This window comes from Chrysemys picta, chromosome 5, assembly GCF_011386835.1.
Source record: "Chrysemys picta bellii isolate R12L10 chromosome 5, ASM1138683v2, whole genome shotgun sequence".
In the NCBI taxonomy this organism is placed as follows: domain Eukaryota; kingdom Metazoa; phylum Chordata; order Testudines; family Emydidae; genus Chrysemys; species Chrysemys picta.
Window position 1 is genome coordinate 52,928,735 of NC_088795.1, and position 20,654 is coordinate 52,949,388.

Here is a 20,654-nt window from a genome sequence, read left to right on the forward strand (position 1 = left end):
CATTTGTAAGTTGTACTTTCACAATAAAGAGACTGCACTGGAGGTGAATTGAAAAATACTGTTTCTTTTGTTTATCATTTTTACTGTGCAAATATTTGTAATAAAAATTAATAATATAAAGCGAGCAGTGTACACTCTCTTATGTGTTGGAATTGAAATCAATATATTTGAAAATGTAAAAAACATCCAAAATACTTCATAAATGTCAATTGGTATTCTATTGTTTAACAGTGCGATTGAAACCACAATTAATCACAATTTTTTAATCGTGATTAATTTTTTTTTAGTTAATCACATGAGTTAGATTAATTGACAGCCCTATTTTTATATGTATTATATATACAGCTATTATAAAGGAATGTACGTTGTCAAGCAAAACTCATACAGCATTTCGCTAGCGAGTCACTGATTTCACATCACTTTTCTCTTGCAATACCTTTAAAAGTGTAGCAATAATACTCGGGGCTAGAATATGCTGTAATTTGTTTCCCTTTTTAGAAAACAATGCTGAGAGAAACTAACAATTAGGGATTTAAAAAAATTCCTTATTATAATGTCCCTTTCCTTGCAAGCTAAAAATTTTAAAGAGTGTCTACTTTGCCTCAATATATTTAATTAACATATTAACTGTTAAATTATGTAGACAATATCATTAGACATTAAGTAGTTATCTTAAAATGCAAGGACATCTATGGTAAAAGCACAACTGTCCATCTGGGAATATAAGACTCCATGTGTTTCAGAAGACTTCAAATATTTGCTTTATTGTTGTTGGACATGGGCTTCATCAAAGTAACACTTGAGTTTCTAAAGTTTCCCTTCTTTACTTCTACAATGTTTTGTCCCCCTGCAAGAAAGATACTTTTGCTGCTACAATGCAAAAGCAAGGTGCCCATAACTCAATATTTCAGATTGCACTAGGACTTCAGCTTTATCTGCAAAAGGAAATGACATTCCAAATGTCAGTTGAGGGAAGGCTAAGGAAAAGCCGTTGTGGACAACCATGGTTTGGCTACTAAAATAAGCTATTTTTCAATAAGGACAGGACATTCAATACAAGCACAGGGGACCAGCTGTTGTCAACCATGGGCCATTTTCCTAGTGTATAAGGTGTTAGTTTCCCCTGCTTGTTTCTAGCTCCAGTAAAAATCAGCTTCAGAAATCTTCCTGGTACTGAACATGCAAAGAATGCCTGAATTTTAAGAATGTAAGCTCCTCAGGGGAGGAGTCACCTTCACATTGTGTCAAGCACATTTTCAGCAGTTCTTATTATAATAAATTAAAATGTTAAAGCCCCAGGTCACTGACATTACAACAGCTCTATAAATCTTAGAAAGATTTGGGGGAGGTTGTTTGTCTCCCCCGCCCCTCATTTTCTCCAACTCAAGTCTCTGGGATTTCTCTTTACAACTTAAAAATGCCAACCTCCCTCCCTTCCTCTCTAGGCCCAGTGATGCCTCAAGCTTTCCCACTTCTAGTAATTCCCATACAAATAGGCTTCAAACTTCCCCTTTTGTAACACTGCTCTCAGAACTTGGTAGAGAAGTGCCAGTTTAGAAAACGTTTCTAGTTCCATGGAGAAGAGCAGTTGTTCGAGGACACCCAATGTTTTTCTGCTCAGAGTGATTATGCCATAGATTTCTCAAAATGCTCTCAGACAAAGGTTAGCGTGAAAGTAAAAGTACCCAATACAAAATGTGGAGCATGCTGGAGTTGAAATTTCATTCTTTGCTAAATAACATGGTCAATTTTCTACAAAATGAAAATTTGATCCAATCTCTCTCACTTCTTTAAATAATCAACAGAGAGGACAGCAATGCTGACAATGAGCGGAAAGGTTTACTTCTGCTAAAAAAAAAAAAAAAACCCCACACAACCACACACACACACACACCTTTGTAATGTTGCATATGAGCCCTATCCAGGGTTTGGTAGGAACAACCTACTCCTGAACAGTAGAGCTACAGTGCAGTTGTCAGCCTTCACTGGCAGGACTGCAACAGAAACTGGCCATGGAGGAAACGTGTCTGAGCGAAGCCAAAAACAATTAACTTGTGCTAAAGCACACAAGAGTATAAAGGGTGGGGAGTTTTGGGAGCCATGACAGGAAGAGAGCTCTGATGAATACAGGGAGCAGGAAAATGACAGTTTTGATGAAGCCAGGGGAGCAGAAAATCTGGTGTAATTCCTTGTTTAAGAAAAAAATCCTTAAAGAAACAAAAATCAAAACAAAAATTGCTGTCCTCCCCACCCCTCCAGGTATTTAAACCATGAACTTTTGGGTGCAGCATCCTTTTTTGTTAGCTTTCCCAAAGCTATGCAACAAACTGCAATATCATCAGTTAGGCTGTCCAAAGTAAATGGCAGCATTTGAGTCAACTCTACTTTATTTAAGCTCAAACCTGTATGGGCCCTATCCACAGTACAGAAAACTGTTTAAAAAATATACTCAGACTATTTTGTTTAATTTTGGTTTGGTAGTTACTGAACATGTACAATAACAGTTTTGTTTTTCAAAGCATTTGATGCTCATGAAAGGTGCTGGGTTGACAGCTCTGAAGAATTGCAGAAGAGACACGGCATAAACACAGGGAAGCTCAGGCTGCAAATGCAACCCTGCCTGCACCCTGCCATTTGGAGGGACCACTTCTCAGAGTAAAAAACAGTCGCTCAATTTCCATATCTAGACAATCTTTGGCCTCTCTGCTGAGACTTCCAACAAGTATTATGTTTACACTGAAGCTTCCGCTGAGAAATCAAACCTCATTTTACATACGCCAGCTGTTAGTAATATTTTTCAGTCACTCCCAACAGGTCTCGAAAAGGCCAGTTGCTAGCGACAAATAAGGTTTCTCTAGTGAGCATGCCGGCCCATGAAATCCATTTCTGCAGAACTTATTCTTTAGAAAAATCATTTAGAAAAATAAGGTTACAGGCCCTTATGGCTGGGAAAATAAACTTCCCAGTCTCAAGTGCATGTAAAACAATGCCATGCTGCATTCCTGAGTTAGCGGATAGGCAGCTCCAATACCTCTGGCTGCTGCTCAGAACTTTGCCAAGCATAAGCAGAATGGAATTGACAAGACTTTGGGGGTCAGTTTCACCACCACTATTCATAGCACTACACAGCTGCAAAAATCAAGAATGATGTCATTCTGCATATCAGCTGCTCCTTCTGAGGAAATTGCTGAGCATCAGCAAAGAGAGGTACTAGACGGATTTGTGAGGAAAGGGGCGGGGGGGGGGAAGAGGAGGAAAGAAATGGCTAGGAACAGTAAAGTAATGGAGACCTTCCACTTTTTACAGATGAGGCAACTAGCCTGATTTTCACAGCATAACTCCCACTGAAGACAGTGGCAATTATAAGTGCATTTCTGAAAAAAGAGTCAGGTCAAACGATTTTTACAAGATCAAAGAGCTGGGAACGGAAGCCGTATTTAATTCAGTCCAGTATTTTAACCACTAGACCATACAGTGTCCACTAAACAAGTTTCAGGACTAATTAGATTGTAAGCTCTCCTGTGCATGTCTTTCTATATCTTTGTATGGGCCCAGCAATATGGGGCCACAATCCCAAATGGAGCCTCTGGACACTACCATAATACAAATAAGCCGGCTGAACCAGCCTGGAAAATAGTTGTCAGCAAGTTTTTAAAACCACCATGTATGGAGTTAAAGTCATAAGACTTTCTTGAAGTCTTGATTAAATTTAAAGCTTTAATATTAAACAGGGCCACAGTGACTTGACTTTCATACTAAGGAGCAGTCCCTGGGGTCACTCCATTATTTTCAGAGTTCACAAACAGATGGAGACACTGGCTGTTACTCTAGCCAGCACACAATGAAGAAACTATCCAACTAAAGCTCTCATGGGAAAGCAGCTGCCGGAACTAGGAACACATATTATCCCCTCCACCCCCCACACACAATTAGTTACATACTGGTGTAAACAGGAGAAAAACAAATGGAAGATGAGCAGAGAGCCAAGATTTACCTTCCATCAAAAAAGAAGAACTTGCCACGGCCGTTCTTTTCTCCATGCACGAAATTTCCTTCAAATCTGTCTGTGGATGAATAGGTGACTGTACAGAACCCATGTGGCAACCCATCATCATCCAGAAGCCCTGAAGCAAAAACAAAAACAAACAAAATAGCAAAGATATTAGAACAGGTGTGCAATCACATATAATCAACATATAATCTCCCTTCCATATGTTGTTGCTCCCCAAAATATGTATTTTAACAGAACTACTAGTTAAAATATTTTATTTTAAAAAAATGGACCAGAGCTATTCAGGACTATTTGTAGCCAGTTTCTTCATGGCAACAACCTATTACAAAAATATTTTGGGGGGAAGGGCGGGGGGAATCCAAGATAGAGTAGTTGATGGAATAAGACAACACACTTCTCAACTAAGTACTGCCCACACTGTATTGTGTTCAAGTAACTTAACAAAAAGAGCCACTACCTAGAAATATTTCTCCTGCATGACACTGGAATGGATTCAAGACCTTCTAATTCATACAACTGTGTATCTTTTTTAAAAAACATGTACATCTTTAAGAATATGCTCAATACGTACTAGCCTAAAGACAAATCCTACTAGCCAGGATGAAAAAAATCCCTCTGCAGCCAAACCACATCCCCAGAAATTTAAAACAAACAAACAAAAAACAAAAAAGCTTTGTAATGTTTATTATTTACTCTAGTTGTAACAAATCAGACTACTTTCTATTTAACACATTTGAAGTGTAGTTTACTATGTCTTGCTTGCTCAGGTTATACCTCCTTTCCCTTCCAAGCTTCATGTCCCTTTTCCCTCTTTGCTTTATTACAACAGATCACAGTGCATCTTTTTCTATTGTTTTTATTATCTGTTTTTCCTCTCTTCCTTCACCCTTTTTAAGCTTCTCTCTTCCTACACTGTGTGCTTTACCTCCTCTCCTGTATTTTCTGTCTTTCCCATTTCTCCTCGAAGGCTCTCCACTATCCCTTCCCCTACTTCTTCCACCTCCCCCCTTAAGCAGACAGAAACAAACACCTAAAAAACAGAAGATGATCACAGGGGGCCCCACTGTCTAGAGGCAATATCCAGGTGAAAAAAACCAAGTCCTCTCCACAGCTGCTGGGAAGTGGGAGAGTGCTTGGGAAGTTCACTGCTTTGTAGACTCCAGCTGGGAAGTGTCTGATTTGAACATCCACCCTCCTCCTCCTACCCCCATCTGACCATTCCATTACACCTCTGCTATTCCACAGTTTCCGGTTGCTCAGAGTGGGGAGCACGGCAAGTCTCTACTCATCTATACCTCCTCAGCTTCTGATTCTGGGGTTCCTCGCTAGCAAACAGCTTCAGCATCTGCTTCCACTGTTGCTCAGAACTTTCCCAAGCAGCAGCATGAATCAGATCTAATTCCTCCCACTTTCACTACTGCCCACAGGATTCAGAAGAGCAGCTGTGTAAACTGATGAAGGTTGTCAGTTTTCACTCTTCTGTAGTTTTTGGAAAACCAGGAGCAGAAGCAAAGAAACCAGTCACTTGATTAAGAAAGATGATACTTCATTGGTTATCACTTGGATTCACTTTTTGGAAGGTGATCTTCCCAACTCCACTGTCTTTCCCTGCCCTGCCAAGCTCACAGTCTAGGTTAGAAAGGAAAGATGATAGAAAGAGACACTGTAAGGGAAGGAGGACAAATGGAGCTTTTATAAGCTCAGGGAAAGCATGTTGCATAAGCATCAATCCCCTTTCTCTTGAGTCAGGACCCTGTGCCCTTATTTCCCCTTCTTTAATATTCCCTAGAGCTGAAAGCCCAATGTTATTGTTTCTCTATGGGTTACCTAGGGAGGTGAGAGAGGGTCCTGTGGCACCTTTAAGACTAACAGAAGTATTGGGAGCATAAGCTTTCGTGGGTAAGAACCTCACTTCTTCAGATGCAAGTAATGGAAATCTCCAGAGGCAGGTATAAATCAGTATGGAGATAACGAGGTTAGTTCAATCAGGGAGGGTGAGGTGCTCTGCTAGCAGTTGAGGTGTGAACACCAAGGGAGGAGAAACTGCTTCTGTAGTTGGATAGCCATTCACAACATGGCTACCCCTCTGATACTAGGGAGGTGGTGTGGGTGACTGGAATGGGTTATCTAGGGAGGTGGTGGAATCTCCTTCCTTAGAGGTTTTTAAGGTCAGGCTTGACAAAAGCCCTGGCTGGGATGATTTAGTTGGGGACTGGTCCTACTTTGAGCAGGGGGTTGGACTAGATGATCTCCTGAGGTCCCTTCCAACCCTGATATTCTATGATTCTATAACTCTTCTACAAAGTACATCATGCAGTTCAGAAAAAATGTATCTACCTTTTTCCAGGTAACACACATATACATGCCTATATCAGGGCTGGACACAGCGTGGTCTAAGGAATCTCCTCTCAGTGTTAATAAGTTACATACACAGACCAAGAGGGATGAGCCTAGCAGCCACATCCATCATTTTAAAGCAAGTTTGTTTTCAACATGTCTCCTTAAAAGGATGCTGCCAGCTAACAGACCACACTGTCAACATACACATTTCTTCACCTTTGTTACCAATATCACCTTGGATTATTAAAGACCTTAAAATCCATTTGACTGTCACTGCTGTTTACTGCTGGCATTTCTCTCAGCTTGGATAATTAAAGTGCACAGAGTCAGCGTTAGCTTGTAAGCTCTGCAGCAGTGACTGTCTTTTTGTTGTGTGTTTGTACAGTACCTAGCATAACAGGGTCCTAGTCCATGAGTAGGCTCCTAGGCACTGTGGCAATATAAATAAGAATAATACTTTCAGGATATTAGTAATGCAATATTTGGGTTTCAAAAATTGCAGAGGAATGTTTGTTCAAAAACTCAATTGTTTCCACTAGCATTTAAAAACATAAGGTCAGATTCATTCAGCTGCAGGTACCATGGAGAGGCAGTTTTCACCTCCTAGTCAGGGGCTGCAGGGACTAATGCGGAATCTGATGTAGGCTATTACACACTTTTGTGCTGCCCTAAGTCATAGCCCCTATGGGGTTTGGCATGGACAGAGAATATCCAGGCTCCAGTTCTTTTGGGGCCATACCCCACCCCCACCTCCTTGTGACTGCTTGCACCCCATTTCCACACCATCCTCTGCATACCCTGGAATGCTACAAGCCAGGATCTGCTGTGGAAGTGGTGCAGATGTGGCTCTGTGCCTGGCATAGGAACCTTCTGCAGCAGGAATACTCACAAGTGGTGCATATGCAGTGTTGCCAACTCTCATGATTTTGTCATGCGTCTCATGATAATTATTGTTTTCTTAAAGCGCCAGCTCCTGGAGTCAAGGGGATATGTGATGATTTCAGCCTTCGTTCTTAAAGAAAATGTAAGTTTCTAGCAGGGCCACCCGGGGGGGGGGGGGGGGGCAAGTGGGGCAATTTGCCCCAGGCCCTGCATGGGCCCCACGAGAGTTTTTTGGGGCCCCTGGAACGGGGTCCTTCACTAGCTCTGGGGGCCCCAGAAAACTCTCGTGGGACCCGGGCCCCCGGAGCTTCTGCCACTCCAGGTCTTCGGCGGCAATTCGGCGGCGGGGGGTCCTTTGGCTCCGGGACCCGCTGCTAAAGTGCCCTGAAGACCCGCGGTGGGGGGGGTCCTTCCACCCCGGGACCTGCCGCCGAAGCGCTGGGTCTTCGGTGGCCAATTTGGCGGCGGGGACCCCCCCCCCCGCCGCCGAAGACCCCAGGCCCCCTGAATCCTCTGGATGGCCCTGGTTTCTAGTCCTTGTGGCTCTGGAGAAAGTTTCAAAATGTGACTCAGTGTACCCTAAAAGCTCAAAAAAGCAGAAGGCAAATAAAAAGACCACATCTATTATTTTTACATAATCTCACGATTTTAAAGCAAATCTCATGATTTTTCCTGAACATGACTCATGATTTTTGAGCATTTGGGGATGGCAATACTGACTATGCCAGTCCTATGGACCTTTCACTCCAGACTAGCTCACACAAAGGGGCCATAAGGTAACAAATAATCATGCTCATTGGGAAAAACACATCTATTGGTCTCAAGATTTAGGAAAGAATTTAAAAAATATTTTATTTAAACAACAAAAAATAAATTACCTTTTAAGCCAAACCCAAATGGATAGTGTTCCTTGGTACTCTAACATTAGTTTATTTCAGTATTTAACTGACTCCACAATTGCTACAGGGAGAGTGACACAGAGGACTGTCTGTGCCAATTGACAAAAGGCTCACTGTTCTTTCCAAGCAACTCCTGCCGCCGATCTGACAAACTCACTACACCTAATTCAACCTTCGATAGTATTTATCCATAAAAGGTAGCATGTGAGATCTGTACTGAAAGCTTGTAACTTACCAATATTCAATCATTGCAAGATGCATGTACAAGTAATATTTAAGGAGTTATGTAGCTACATTGAAAATAATGCCCTTATGGAGTGAAAGTGAGTCACTAGGGAATCATATGGCTAGGTACGGGCCCATTCAAGTGGGAGGGAGTTGTCAGACCTCCCTGGCTATGTAATGTATTGCTCAACTGTCCACCTCTGCACTAAGCCAGGACAGTCCATGGAAAACCAAAGAAGCAACAAAACCACTTGGAAGTAAAAAGGAATGGTAGGACAGTGAGGGGATTGCCTTGTCTGTGAATAAAGACATGAGATTAATTCAGTATACCACAGGGTGGAGAAAGACATACTCCACCTCCATTGACTGAGGAGGCACCTTGATGAAAGACTGGGTCCTAGCTCCTTGGGGCTAGCAATGCTTCAAAAGACTGACTTGCGGGGCAAGAATCTACTTTACTAGATAGGAAAGGTTATATTAATAAGTTTAGGCCCTAGTTCACACTTTATTGTATGTAATAATTTGTTTCCACCACTCACACTTATTTTTACATAAATCTCTCTTCTTTCTTAAATAAGTTTCCTTTTTGTTTTACTATAATCGAATTCAAGTGTCTGTGTAATACAGCAGTGGGTTAAGGTCAGACTGTAAACTGGGGTACACTGCTCCTTTGGGAGTGAAGGATCTGGTATTTCTGTAAGTATCCAGTGATCAGGGGCTGGATACCACAGGAGGACACTGAAGGGACTCAGGGGCTGAGGTGTAAATAATGTCAAGCTGCAGGGAAAAGGCAGGGCTGGCATAGGCCAGAGGAGAGCTCTTGAGCTGCTGATAGGCCGGCTGTGTTAGCTCTGTAACACCTAGCTGGCACAGGCAAAACTCCATCGTGCTGGAGGCAGGTGGCAACAAGCTGACTCACAGATCTGGGTTCTCCAAGAAGTGCCAGAGAGAGTATGGAGTCTAAGCTGGAAAGGAGATGCCCAGGAGAGAATTGCTGTGGGTAGAAGTCCAATTAAGTATGAGCAAGTTTGAAAAAAGCTGAAGTTGACTAAATAGCAGGTTATGTCATCTTCAAGCTGACAGTAGTGAGAAAAGGTTTAGTGTGTGAACGGTGAAAAATAAGTTAGATTATTAAAAATCAAAATATTTTTATAATGTAAGGTATTACTAGTAAGTAGGAGGGAATGTTTTTAAAACAGGCAAGCATGCTTCTCTCCAAACAAGTGGAAGAATAGCAAGCTCCTGGCCCATTGGGGGTGGGGGTGAGTATATGAGAGAGAGAGAGACAGAGAGGAGATGAATAAGGGTTTGTCTACATGGGAAATTATTTACTAGTTACACCAGAATAGTTAAAGTGCTATAGTTGCACCAGTATAACAGTGTGGACACCCTGATTCCAGAATAAGAGTGGCTTTTTCCTGTTTACAAACTAAACCAGGGGGAAAAAAAACAAACAAAAACAAAAAACCACACCTCTTATACCAGAGTAAAAGTGGTCACAAGATGAGCTATATTAGTGTAACTATACGGGTTTAAATTCACAGCTTAGTTTACGTTGATTTAACTTTCCCATATAGACAAACTGTAAGAAAGTATAACTAATTCCTGACAGAAGAGCAAGATTGTTACAAAGTACCGAGGAGAAAATATTTACACTTTTCAGGTTAAGTCAAACTGTGCACACTGTACTGCAACAAAATATTTGTTCTGTTTGGTGAAGATGCTACTGGAGTGCAAAAACAAATAAAACTGTCAATGTATGTTTATACAGATTATACATGCTAGAATTTTGGTGCAGTAGGAGGCATATTCTCCCAATGATTTTAACAGAGACCTGCAGTCTAGTGGCCTCTGTACAAAGTGAGAGCCATGAACTTGAGTTCTAACTTCAGACATGAGATAGAAGGTCCAATTCTTCTCTAACATTACTTTTCCATCAGAAGATGCGAGAGGGGAAAAAAATTAAATCCAGCCTGCCTTAACCTAAGGCAAATCAATTTTAAGCTTAGTTACACTGGTGCAACTTTTCTAATATACACCAGGCCTTACGATTCAGTCCAATTCCTACTGAAGTCAACCACAAAAGTCTCACTGATTACAGTGGGACCAAAATGGAACACTTTATTTCTCCTCCTCAATTGCCCCTACCCATTTGTAAACATGAGAGAGAGTTTTTGCTTCCTTCCCTTATTTGGACATTATCAAGATTCTTTGCATCTTCTCTAGATAATAAACCCTTCAGAGCAGTGACCTCTCTTTCTGTTGGTTTGTAAAGCATGTAGCACAATAGACCTCCATTCTTAATTGGTGCCTTTGTACAAGGCTACAATACAAATAATAATAATAATGATAGGGTCAATAAGAGACAAACATATGAAGGCCAGCCTGGTGGTCTAGTAGTAGTGGTCTGTATGGTCAGGCAGCAGCAGACCTAGGTATGATCTCATTCCTAGTTCTAGGCCTCAGGTAAGGGCAAAAAGGAAGTCCCTAATGTCACTCAAAAGCAATCCCTCTGCCAACCAATAGTTACCTTCAAAACTCACCTGAGCACATAGAGAAATAAGCCATTCTATGAAACCATAATATGCAGCTATGATATCAGGAACAATATCATGATGCCTAGCACAATTAAAAATAGCCTCCTTACAAATATTTTTTGGCAAGGATATAATACCAAGTCCGTACACAGGTACACGTATAAGCAGAGAAGGTCTACACATCACATCCAAAGTATCTGTCACTTTAAGAAACCCCTCTATTCCCCCTTGCAATTTAAAGTTCCTATATAATCTATGAGCTTTGCATAGCCCCCATTGCTAAAATATCCAATCACTTATATCTATGTAATAAGACCAGATTCTAGTAGCAGCTGTACAGCAAACACGATCACACATCTACTGCCATGCTGGCAAGCCAAACTCAGTAACCTTTTCCATAAGTGACAATGCACACCAGGTCCTTTCTGCCTGCCACAAGATACAAGTAACCTGCCACTGACTGATGGGAGTTAGTTGTATCCTGCCACACACAAATTCCAACACTGTGCTCTTAACCATGATATCTGAGTAGTAAGAGCTGTGACCAGGAATGGGTTCTTTGTTTTCAGCTGGCAAATTTTACTTAAGAGCTTCACAAGGCAAATCCTGACTATATTCCTAAATGCCTAAAAGGGGATGTATGTTGCTGACAGAGATGCCATTTGTGCTAATATAGGAAATTCTGGAATAGCTTTGACATCACAACCTTCTCCTTTTTAAGGTCTGTATCTCAGTCTCAAAACTCTTCTCTGGTCTTAAAATGTGCCCACCAGGTGGTTAGCTTTGGGGAGGCACTGGGGCCCAAGGATAGGGCACTGGACTGGGAGTCAGGAAACCTGGAGTCTATTCCAGCTGTGCTACTGATCTGCTCTGTGACCTTGGGCTTTTCACTGTCTGCCCCAGTTCCACCTTCCACCCTTTGTCTCCCTTGTCTCTTTACACAGTAAGCTCTTCAGGGTAGGGACCATCTCTCCCTATGTGTAGGTATTTAGAGACTAGCACAATGGGGCCCACTGTCATCCAGGCCCTGTGGATGCTCCTGTAATACAAAGAGTATCTCTATTATTTAATTTAATATAGATTAGTTAGTTTTGTCCTGCATCTTCAAGGCAAAATATTGTCAATTTTTATATTGCAGAGTGTGTGTGTGTGTGTGTGTGTGTGTGGTGGGGAGGAGGAGGATAGTAATATATTACATTTACATAGTGCCTTTCATGCTGAAGGACCTCAAATAACTTAAGAATCACTAGAAATATGGCACACTGCTGCTAAAACACAGTCGCCTCTGAAGCAGAAGCAGGAAACTAACTGGTGCACACCATAGGACTCAAAAATGGGGAAGATGAGAGTGGAAATGTTGGCTGTGATCGTCTTTAATATGCACATGGAGCCGTTGTTTTATACGCTCTCCTCCAAAAACATGGGCCTGATTCTCTGTTGTCTTGCACTTTGTCTTGTCATTTACACCAATGCAAAATGTGTGCAAATCAGGGTAAGACACTACCCAGAACGCCAGTAACCACACTAGGCGCAAGACTACAGAGAAGCAAATCCAATTACTTTAAATTAAACACAAACTAGATGCCACATACTCTTACTTCTTGTTTCAGGTCAAATGGTGTCAAAACAGAATAACTCCACTGAAGTCCATGTGATTGACTGGATGTAAACTGTTGTAATACAGTACCAAACAGAATCTGGTCTTTAATTTGCCATGTAAACTAGGTCCATTCTGGAAAGTCTCCAAGATCTTAACATTTAACAATTATATTTAAATTGAAATGTGTGTACTACTATTGTGATAGTCCATACTATAGAACACAAGGTACTAGTGGCCCAGTCCTTCAAACACTTAAACATGGAAGTAACTGTACTCAGCCCCACTTAGTAGTTATTTGGGTACTTAACTATTTGAAGGATCAGACCCTAAAGATTTAAAGAGCAGCATGTATTTATGAACAGCAGCGATATATTTAGCTGAATAATAAGTGGCTCCTCTACCCTCCCTCCCCCAGTATAAATAGGCTAGCAACAAACTAGGCACTAGCCGTTCTTCTCCATGGCTCTGCTAAGTTTTCCAAGGCATCAGATACCAGCTGAAACCTTTTACCCCACTAGAGCTCATGCCTCGCTATAAAAAGCTGTTTCGAGCACTTGTTTTAAAATGTCGTGAAAACAAAGAGCAGCTCATTACAAAGGAAACACCGCCCCGCAGCTCTTCACGCATGCGGGGGTCCGATGCGGCTCGGCTTGTTGACGCCGGTAGTGAGACGCGGAGCTGGGCGAGCGCACCGGGCTGGAGGACGGGGCCACGCGGCCCAGGCGGGGAGGAGGCGCGCAGCGAAGGGGTGCCACGTGCTGGCCCCCGCACGCCAAGGCCAGGCTGCAGGGGGGGGGGGCGCTCGCACTGCGCAGGCCGGCTCTGCCCGCCCCCAAACTTTCCCCCACCCCAGGGGATCGGTAAGGCCCAGGGGACTGCAGCAGGTTCCGGGCCCCGGATGCTACGCGCGCCGCTCGCAGGCTGGGGTGGGCAGAGCCGTGCCTGGGGCGGCCGCTCGGCAGCGCGGGACTGACAGCGAGCTGCGGTGACCCGGTCTGTCCCCGCCGGACGGGGCTCGGTTACCTTCCACGGTCTCCTCCAGCGTATCCTCATCGCTGTCCATGGCCGGGGCCGCTGGGCGCCCTGGCGGGGTGTCCGCGCTCTCCCCGCGGCGGGGGGCTCGCCCTGTCTCCCCCTAGAGCCCGCGGAGCGACCGGCTCCGCGCACCCCGGCCGCGGCGTCTGTGCGGGCGCCCAGCTAGCTCCGCTTTGTTATAGAGCAGCTGATCCGCTGACATCACCCAGGCAGGGCCGGGGCCGCTGCCTGACTGACAGCTCCCTGCAGCGCCCGGCCCGCCAGGCAGGCACACCCGCGCCGCGCGCACAGCCAGGCCCACCCGCGACCCCCACAACCCGGAGATGAGCGCCAAGACAGGGCGAAACCCACCCGCACAATGCACGGAGGCAGGTCCCCGCCTCCACCCCCAGCCAGCGGGGGAGCCAGCAGAATCAGCAACCCCCTATGTTCCACAATGGTAAGTCAAGGCCTCGAATATCAGCAGATTGATTAAAAATCATGAGATTAAAAAAATCCATTTTAGATTCTTTTTGTCTTCCAACATTTGAAGCTTTAGGAGACATGGGGCTCACATTTGTGAGTTTCATCAGCAGCCTTATTGTCCAGGGATGGAAACTTACAGAAAAAATGAAAGCTGAGATTCTCATGAATTAACATGATTCCTGTACTCTGGGGCTTAAGAAAAACACCAAATATCACAAATCATGAGAACTGGCAAGATACTGAGTCAGGCACAAACACAGAGAAAATGGCAGACACACAGTGGTGGACTGGCATGCACACATGGGCAAACTCCCCGAAAGAACACACAAGGCAAGGCTGACTGTCCCAAAGAAAAGGTCTGAATCTGCACTGGGTTCTTTTTGAGGGATGTCCCCAAATTACTATGAATCCTACATGACAGCAAAGGAATAAAGCAGAACCTGTCTTGATTTGTAGCCCTTGACCTGCTAGAAAACCTTAATCTGGTAATGCTAAAGAAGAGTTTTCTAGCTCAGGGCTTCTCCAAATTTTTCATTCAATAGATCGCTTCATAAAGAGATCCTCTTATAGATGCAGGTTTCAGAGTACTAGCTGTGTTAGTCTGTATCAGCAAAAACAACGAGGAGTCCTTGTGGCTAGAACCCACTTCATCAGATGCATAGAGGGGAAAATACAGTAGCAGGTATAATACACAGCACATGAAAAGATGAGAGTTGCCATACCTAGTGGGAGGTCAATCTAACAAGACAATTCAATTAACAGTAGGATACCAAGGAAGGAAAAATCACTTTGGTAGTGGTGGTGAGAGTGGCCCATTTCAAACAGTTGACAAGAAGGTGTGAGTAACAGTAGAGGGAAATTAGGTTTTGTAATGACCCATCCACTCTCAGTCTGTATTCAGGCGTAATTTGATGGTGTCCAGTTTGCAAATTAATTCCAGTTCTGCAGTTTCACATTGGAGTCTGTTTTTGAAGTTTTTTTGTTTAAGAATTGCCACTTTTAGGTCTGAAAGCCACTAGCCGTCACCTACAGCCCCCAACTAAAACTTCTCCAGCACATCATCAAGGATCTACAACCTATCCTGAAAGACGATCCCTCACTCTCACAGACCTTGGGAGACAGACCAGTCCTCGCTTACAGACAGCCCCCCAACCCGAAGCAAATACTCACCAGCAACTACACACCACACAACAAAAACACCAACCCAGGAACCAAACTCTGCAACAAACCCTGGTGCCAACTCTGTTCGCATATCTATTTAAGGGACACCATCATAGGACCTAACCACATCAGCCACACCATCAGAGGCTCGTTCACCTGCACATCTACCAATGTGATATATGCCATCATATGCCACCAATGCCTCTCTGCCATGTACATTAGCCAAACCGGACAGTTTCTACGCAAAAGAATAAGTGGACCCAAATCTGACATCAGGAATTATAACACTCAAAAACCAGTAGGAGAATACTTCAATCTCCCTGGTCACTCAATAACAGACCTAAAAGTGGCAATTCTTAAACAAAAACACTTGAAAAACAGACTCCAACATGAAACTGCAGAACTGGAATTAATTTGCAAACTGGACACCATCAAATTAGGCCTGAATACAGACTGAGAGTGGATTGGTCATTACAAAACCTAATTCCCCCCCTACTAATTTCCCCCTACTGTTACTCACACCTTCTTGTCAACTGTTTGAAATAGGCCACTCTCGCCACCACTACCAAAGTGATTTTTCCTCCCTTGGTATCCTACTGTTAATTGAATTGTCTCGTTAGACTGACCTCCCACTTGGTATGGCAACTCCCATCTTTTCATGTGCTGCGTATTTATACCTGCTACAGTATTTTCCACTCTGTGTATCTGATGAAGTGGGTTCTAGCCCATGAAAGCTTATGCCCAAATAAATTTGTTAGTCTCTAAGGTGTCACAAGGACTCCTCGTTTTCTCTTATGGATGCATCTCCCTACCCAGCACCTATCCCCCACTCCTTGGTTCTTAGAATCTTGTGTTCTGCAGGCCATCAGGAAGATCTCTGGTGGCCCACAGATGAGTTTGGTCTGGTCTTTTTCACTGGTTCTCTGTTAGGGGAACAGACAAAACAGCTATGGATGATATTCTGGACAGAACTGTAACTACTACAATATTTTAATACTATTTCTCTTACATTTACTTAGTCTCTAATCATTGTTAGAGGTGTTAAATTTAACAGCATGGCAATATAGAGAACACTGTGTTTAAGGATCAATGTATTGTTTTAGGAAGGGATGTGGAGGCTTCTCGCAGAAAGTTAGTATTGCCTCTGCAATAGCTCCTCTTCCACAGCAAGAAAAAAAAAACCCTCAAAGCATGGAACAATGCCAGTCTGATTTGTAAATTCTTGTCAGCAGTATCTAGGAGTTGCTTTCTTCTGGACACAGAGTACAAGCTCTTTCCTAGACTTTCAAACATTTAGTAAATAATACAAACTTCAAAACACCACAGTGAAGTAGTTATTATTACCATTTTGTAGACGGCAGCACTGAAGCAAACAGTTAAAGTCAACATTTATTTAAAAAGTTGGGTGCCTAAAGTTAGGCACTTATATCCATATATGGTAATTACATAAAGGAGGCCTAATTTTCAGGGTACCCTGAGTTCCTACTCACTGACTTCAATGTGTGTTCAGCATCACAGAAATTCAGGGCACTTTTAATTAGATATCTAACTGTAGTCAACTAATTTTGAAAGGTTGGTCTATACCTCCTGCCACCCAGCCTTGTGTTTTGACCAGCCTTTACCTAGTCTGTGTTATGTCAGCTTATGCTACAGGTCACTTTTTGAATATGTACTCATGGTTTGGCTGTTTTCCTACTTTAATCAAGATTAGGAGCCCCCCCCCACTAAAAAAAGGGGTGGGGGTTTCCTTCAAATCGTTGCATCTGAGTGGTGGAGTATGCCTCCTCTCCAGGTCCTCAGTATCTCCAGGGATTCCCTGCATAGAGGCCCTATGCCTCCACACCAGCTCTGGAACTGACTGCTGCTTTCTCTGATTCCATGTTAGCAGAGTTCCAAGACTTCTTTAGCAGGGGCTTTCCTAACAGAGAGGGAACATTAGGCTTAGCCTGTATTAACTCCTGAGTGGACATCCTATGGTTCTGGGCATTAACAATGCACATCTTTCCTCCCTGGCCCCTCCCCACACAAAAATCCCTGAACCCCCTGAGTGCCCAAGTCTACTTGAGCTGTTTAATGGTGGAGCCAGAAATGGAACTCAGCAATTCCTACCTTGCAGAGCTCAATCCTCTGTTTGCTTTGAGGCAGTGAAAGAGGAGAGCAGATAGTACATTGTGTCACAAATACAATGGTGATAGATGCTATAGAAAAACCTGAATGCCTTAGAGATTGTTCCTGCCAAGACCTTGAATTCATCTCTAGTAAAACATATTCTTTCCTATGGTCTCATGTCATGTATTATTTTATTTGCCTGGCTGTAGCAAAGCTTTTGATCTTGGGGTTCAAAACACAGAGAAACACTGCAAATTATTTTATGGAATAAAGTGTGAGGAATGTGTACCTCTAGAGAAGTTGTATTTGATCTGTTAGCCTATCATCTTTCAAGACTCTCAAAAAAGATAACATATTAGAGTTATAAATGTATGGAGAGATTACACCACCAAAAATATTATCTGGTATTTTAAAAACAAGTTTACCCATCCAGTTGCTTAAGTTACAAGCTTTATGGCAGTCATGCTTATGACACATGGTTTATGGAAAACTGCTACTTTGCCAGTTAGAGCTATTACTTCATTTCCCAGCTGGAGGTATGTTCCTATTATGACAAGTTCTCATCAAAAATAAACTGAATAATAGGGAAACAAGGAAACATTTTAACTTTCTTTTCAGCTCTCTAAATGTAGTGCAGCACTTCCACTATAATTAGTATGTGATTATATATAGCGAGAGTGAGAGAATATGTAGTGATGTGGTATAAAAGTTTTATTGACAATTTTAGGAGGACTAAACTGCCAACTTGTTCCTATGTATGAGATGACCTCCTAGGATTGATCCACCAAAATACTGATCGCTCTTCTCTCAAATCCCTCTTTCAAGAAAAAAAATATTTTAGGCATCTCCTTACATCATAAAAGAAGCAAGAAAGGGCACAAATCCATTTTTCTCCTTTGCAGGTCACCTTTAAGGTGTTCCCTCTCTCTGCAAAATTCCCATTTCCTCCTAACCAGTGACAGAGATGTCAAGCTTGGATCACTGAGTGATAGTATTGCAGGTAAAGTATCAGTCCAGTCCAGTGTACAATTTGTTAGAGAGGAATTCCAGCAAAAAACCCTCTTTCAGACTCCATCTGGGACATTAGAAACCTCTGTGGCCAGCTCTGTGCACAAGGATGTAGGGGGATAGGGATGTGCTGTAAGCTTTGGCCAGTGTCAGAGCCAGCAAAGGAAGAAAGCCAAGGTTCAAAAGTGGTCTTTTAAAAAATGTCCTTGCTGCTCTTTGCACGGCTGAGAGTGAGGATTAATTTCAGTCGCCCAATGAGAGGGAATCATCACCCATTGCCACCAGCTTACAGGAAGATTTCCCAAGAGGTACTTCTATGGATTTGTCATTTCTCTATTGGAAGACATTTGTGCTCAATAGAATGCTTTGCTTTCAAAAGCCTTATATTTGTTGTGCACAATGGTGTTATTCTGCATCACATTGCAAGGTCTGACATTTCATGTTACTGTGAGGCTTTGATTTCAGTTACATAAAGTTTGAGATGAGCCCAAACTGATATAACACATGAGGCTGGGCTGGTATCTAAAAAGACTAGCTCAGCATAAGAGTTCGTCTCTCCTTTTTTCTGAAACATTTTGAAAAATTGTTTATAAAAAGCTAAAAGGGTGCTGGCTATTGAGTTTCAGGTTTCTATTCTCCCACCTGTGTGTGTAGGGTTTCACGTGGTAACACCCAATAGAAGCTTAATTTACTTATTTAGTGCCAAGCACCATCATTTCTGGGATCTTACACTATTTTAAATAATAAATACATATACACTGCTTGCAAGAGGCAGCAGGAATCGGGGCCTATTCCTTATCTGTAATTATGCTTCTTTGAAGGAATCGTCATAGATTCCCACTGCTGAGTTTCCATTTGCTAGTACAGAGAAAATGTCCTAGCTCTGAGTTTTGAGGCAGCGGTTGTTGAGCACAGCTCTGCTTCATCATACACACTGAGCATCCGTCAATAGCTTACCTGTCTAGAGCCTTCCCAGTTATTTCCTCCGCGTGAGCCAGCTGGGAAACAAACCAGGAAATGCACACACTTTCCAAATAAAAAACAAAACAGCTCCTCCTTGAGGCTGTACAGAAACATATCCATAAAGGTGCCTTAAAAACCAGAACTACCAAATAGTGCAGGGAGGCGGCTGGGTAAACAGTACTCCTGTGACATCAGATCACTTTAAAAATCAATCTTTCATACAGCATTGACACTCTTGGGCCACAATCTTGCATTGTGGTTCACATAGATGGGCTGCAGCTTACACATAGAGCCCCACTGAAGCCACTGTGCACCTGTCCGCAAGGGTGGATCACAATCCACGATCAGGGTCTTAATACTACAGTTTGAAGAGTATCTCAGAATAGAAATGGATACCCAATACTGTCACAAACAACACAATGGCAGCTCATTAGAAAGCAGTAGTGAATAACATGAAAAGTTTAATATCTATATCAGTATCTTTACATGCTCACCTCCTTCATCTCCCTCCTCAAAACCCAACCTCTGGCACAAGTTGTTAAAGAAATCAGGCAATTAATGAAAGCTCGATTGAGGAACAGATGGGGGTAGTTGGGACTTGCTTTATCTATTGATAGTAATAAAATATTGCAAGTGTTTTATACACACATAGTCTCTATTTGATTGTATCTCTCTAACCCCACCCTTCACACATCAGTTAATTTAAGTTCTTTGGGGGAAGAGATCATGTCTTTATCACAATGAGACACTGATCCTGACTGGAGCCTCTGGGGGGGCTACCGTAATAAATATTGAACAATAATAATAATTTCTCCAAATAGAGAAGTAGTATGTGTGGTGCATAGTAGAGAAGATGTTGAATGGCTACTGCACAATGAGCTGAGGGAGCACGGCCTACAGCACCAATAGACCTTGAAAGATCCTGCTGCTCTGGGATCACTTTCCCTGGAGTGCTGAAATGGACCCAAGCAGACTAAGAAAGAAACAGAAATATACTGGGGCTGGCTCTGGATAGAGCCAATATAGCATTCCTGGTGTTTCTGTGAAATACAGCAAGTTGTTGGCAGAGCTGGAATGGCAGCAGCTAATGTTTGGTGTCCAGCCCCATGAGGCAGCACCGTCACTGATTGCATTCCAAAAAGAACTGACAGGGAGGATCCTAGAGAGCTCAAGTACTGGAAGTTGTCAGCACCCAACCTTGAAAATGTTGGCAACGCATCCACAGGTTGACATGGTCTCCTATCCCTTCCTTAAGTAGACTGACTTCCAAAATGTGGTGTCTTCACACTGGCACCAACCTACTTTCAGTACGTGTCTCCAAAGGGTTGTGTGGCTGGCACCAGCCTCCATTCCCTGCTCATGCTAGGGGTTGGCTGACTCCAAAAACAGCTTCTGGTGTTCACTAATCACTCAGAGCT

The 20,654-nt window shown here is 42.9% G+C and overlaps 2 protein-coding genes across 10 annotated transcripts in view; one reads left to right on the forward strand and one right to left on the reverse strand.

Moving 5' to 3' along the window:
• The window catches only part of SETD7 (SET domain containing 7, histone lysine methyltransferase), a 33,820-nt gene extending 20,109 nt beyond the window's left edge, over window positions 1-13,711 (reverse strand). For all 6 annotated transcript variants that reach the window (XR_010601789.1, XR_006174438.2, XR_006174437.2 and 3 more), the window contains exons 1-2: window positions 13,519-13,711; window positions 3,995-4,124 (exon numbers count right to left, since the gene is read on the reverse strand). Coding sequence is in view for 3 of the 6 variants with exons in the window: in XM_042850317.2 (XP_042706251.1) it covers window positions 3,995-4,124; window positions 13,519-13,558 (170 nt within the window). In the remaining 3 variants the exon portion in view is untranslated. The remainder of the gene's footprint in view (window positions 1-3,994; window positions 4,125-13,518) is intronic.
• Window positions 13,712-13,742: 31 nt separating this feature from the next.
• Window positions 13,743-20,654, forward strand: part of MGST2 (microsomal glutathione S-transferase 2) — a 55,687-nt gene continuing 48,775 nt past the window's right edge. The window contains exon 1 of one of the 4 annotated variants that reach the window (XM_065597756.1): window positions 13,743-13,969. Coding sequence is in view for 2 of the 4 variants with exons in the window: in XM_042850324.2 (XP_042706258.2) it covers window positions 13,957-13,969 (13 nt within the window). In the remaining 2 variants the exon portion in view is untranslated. The remainder of the gene's footprint in view (window positions 13,970-20,654) is intronic. The other 3 variants (XM_042850324.2, XM_065597757.1, XM_042850321.2) reach the window with 3 other exon arrangements.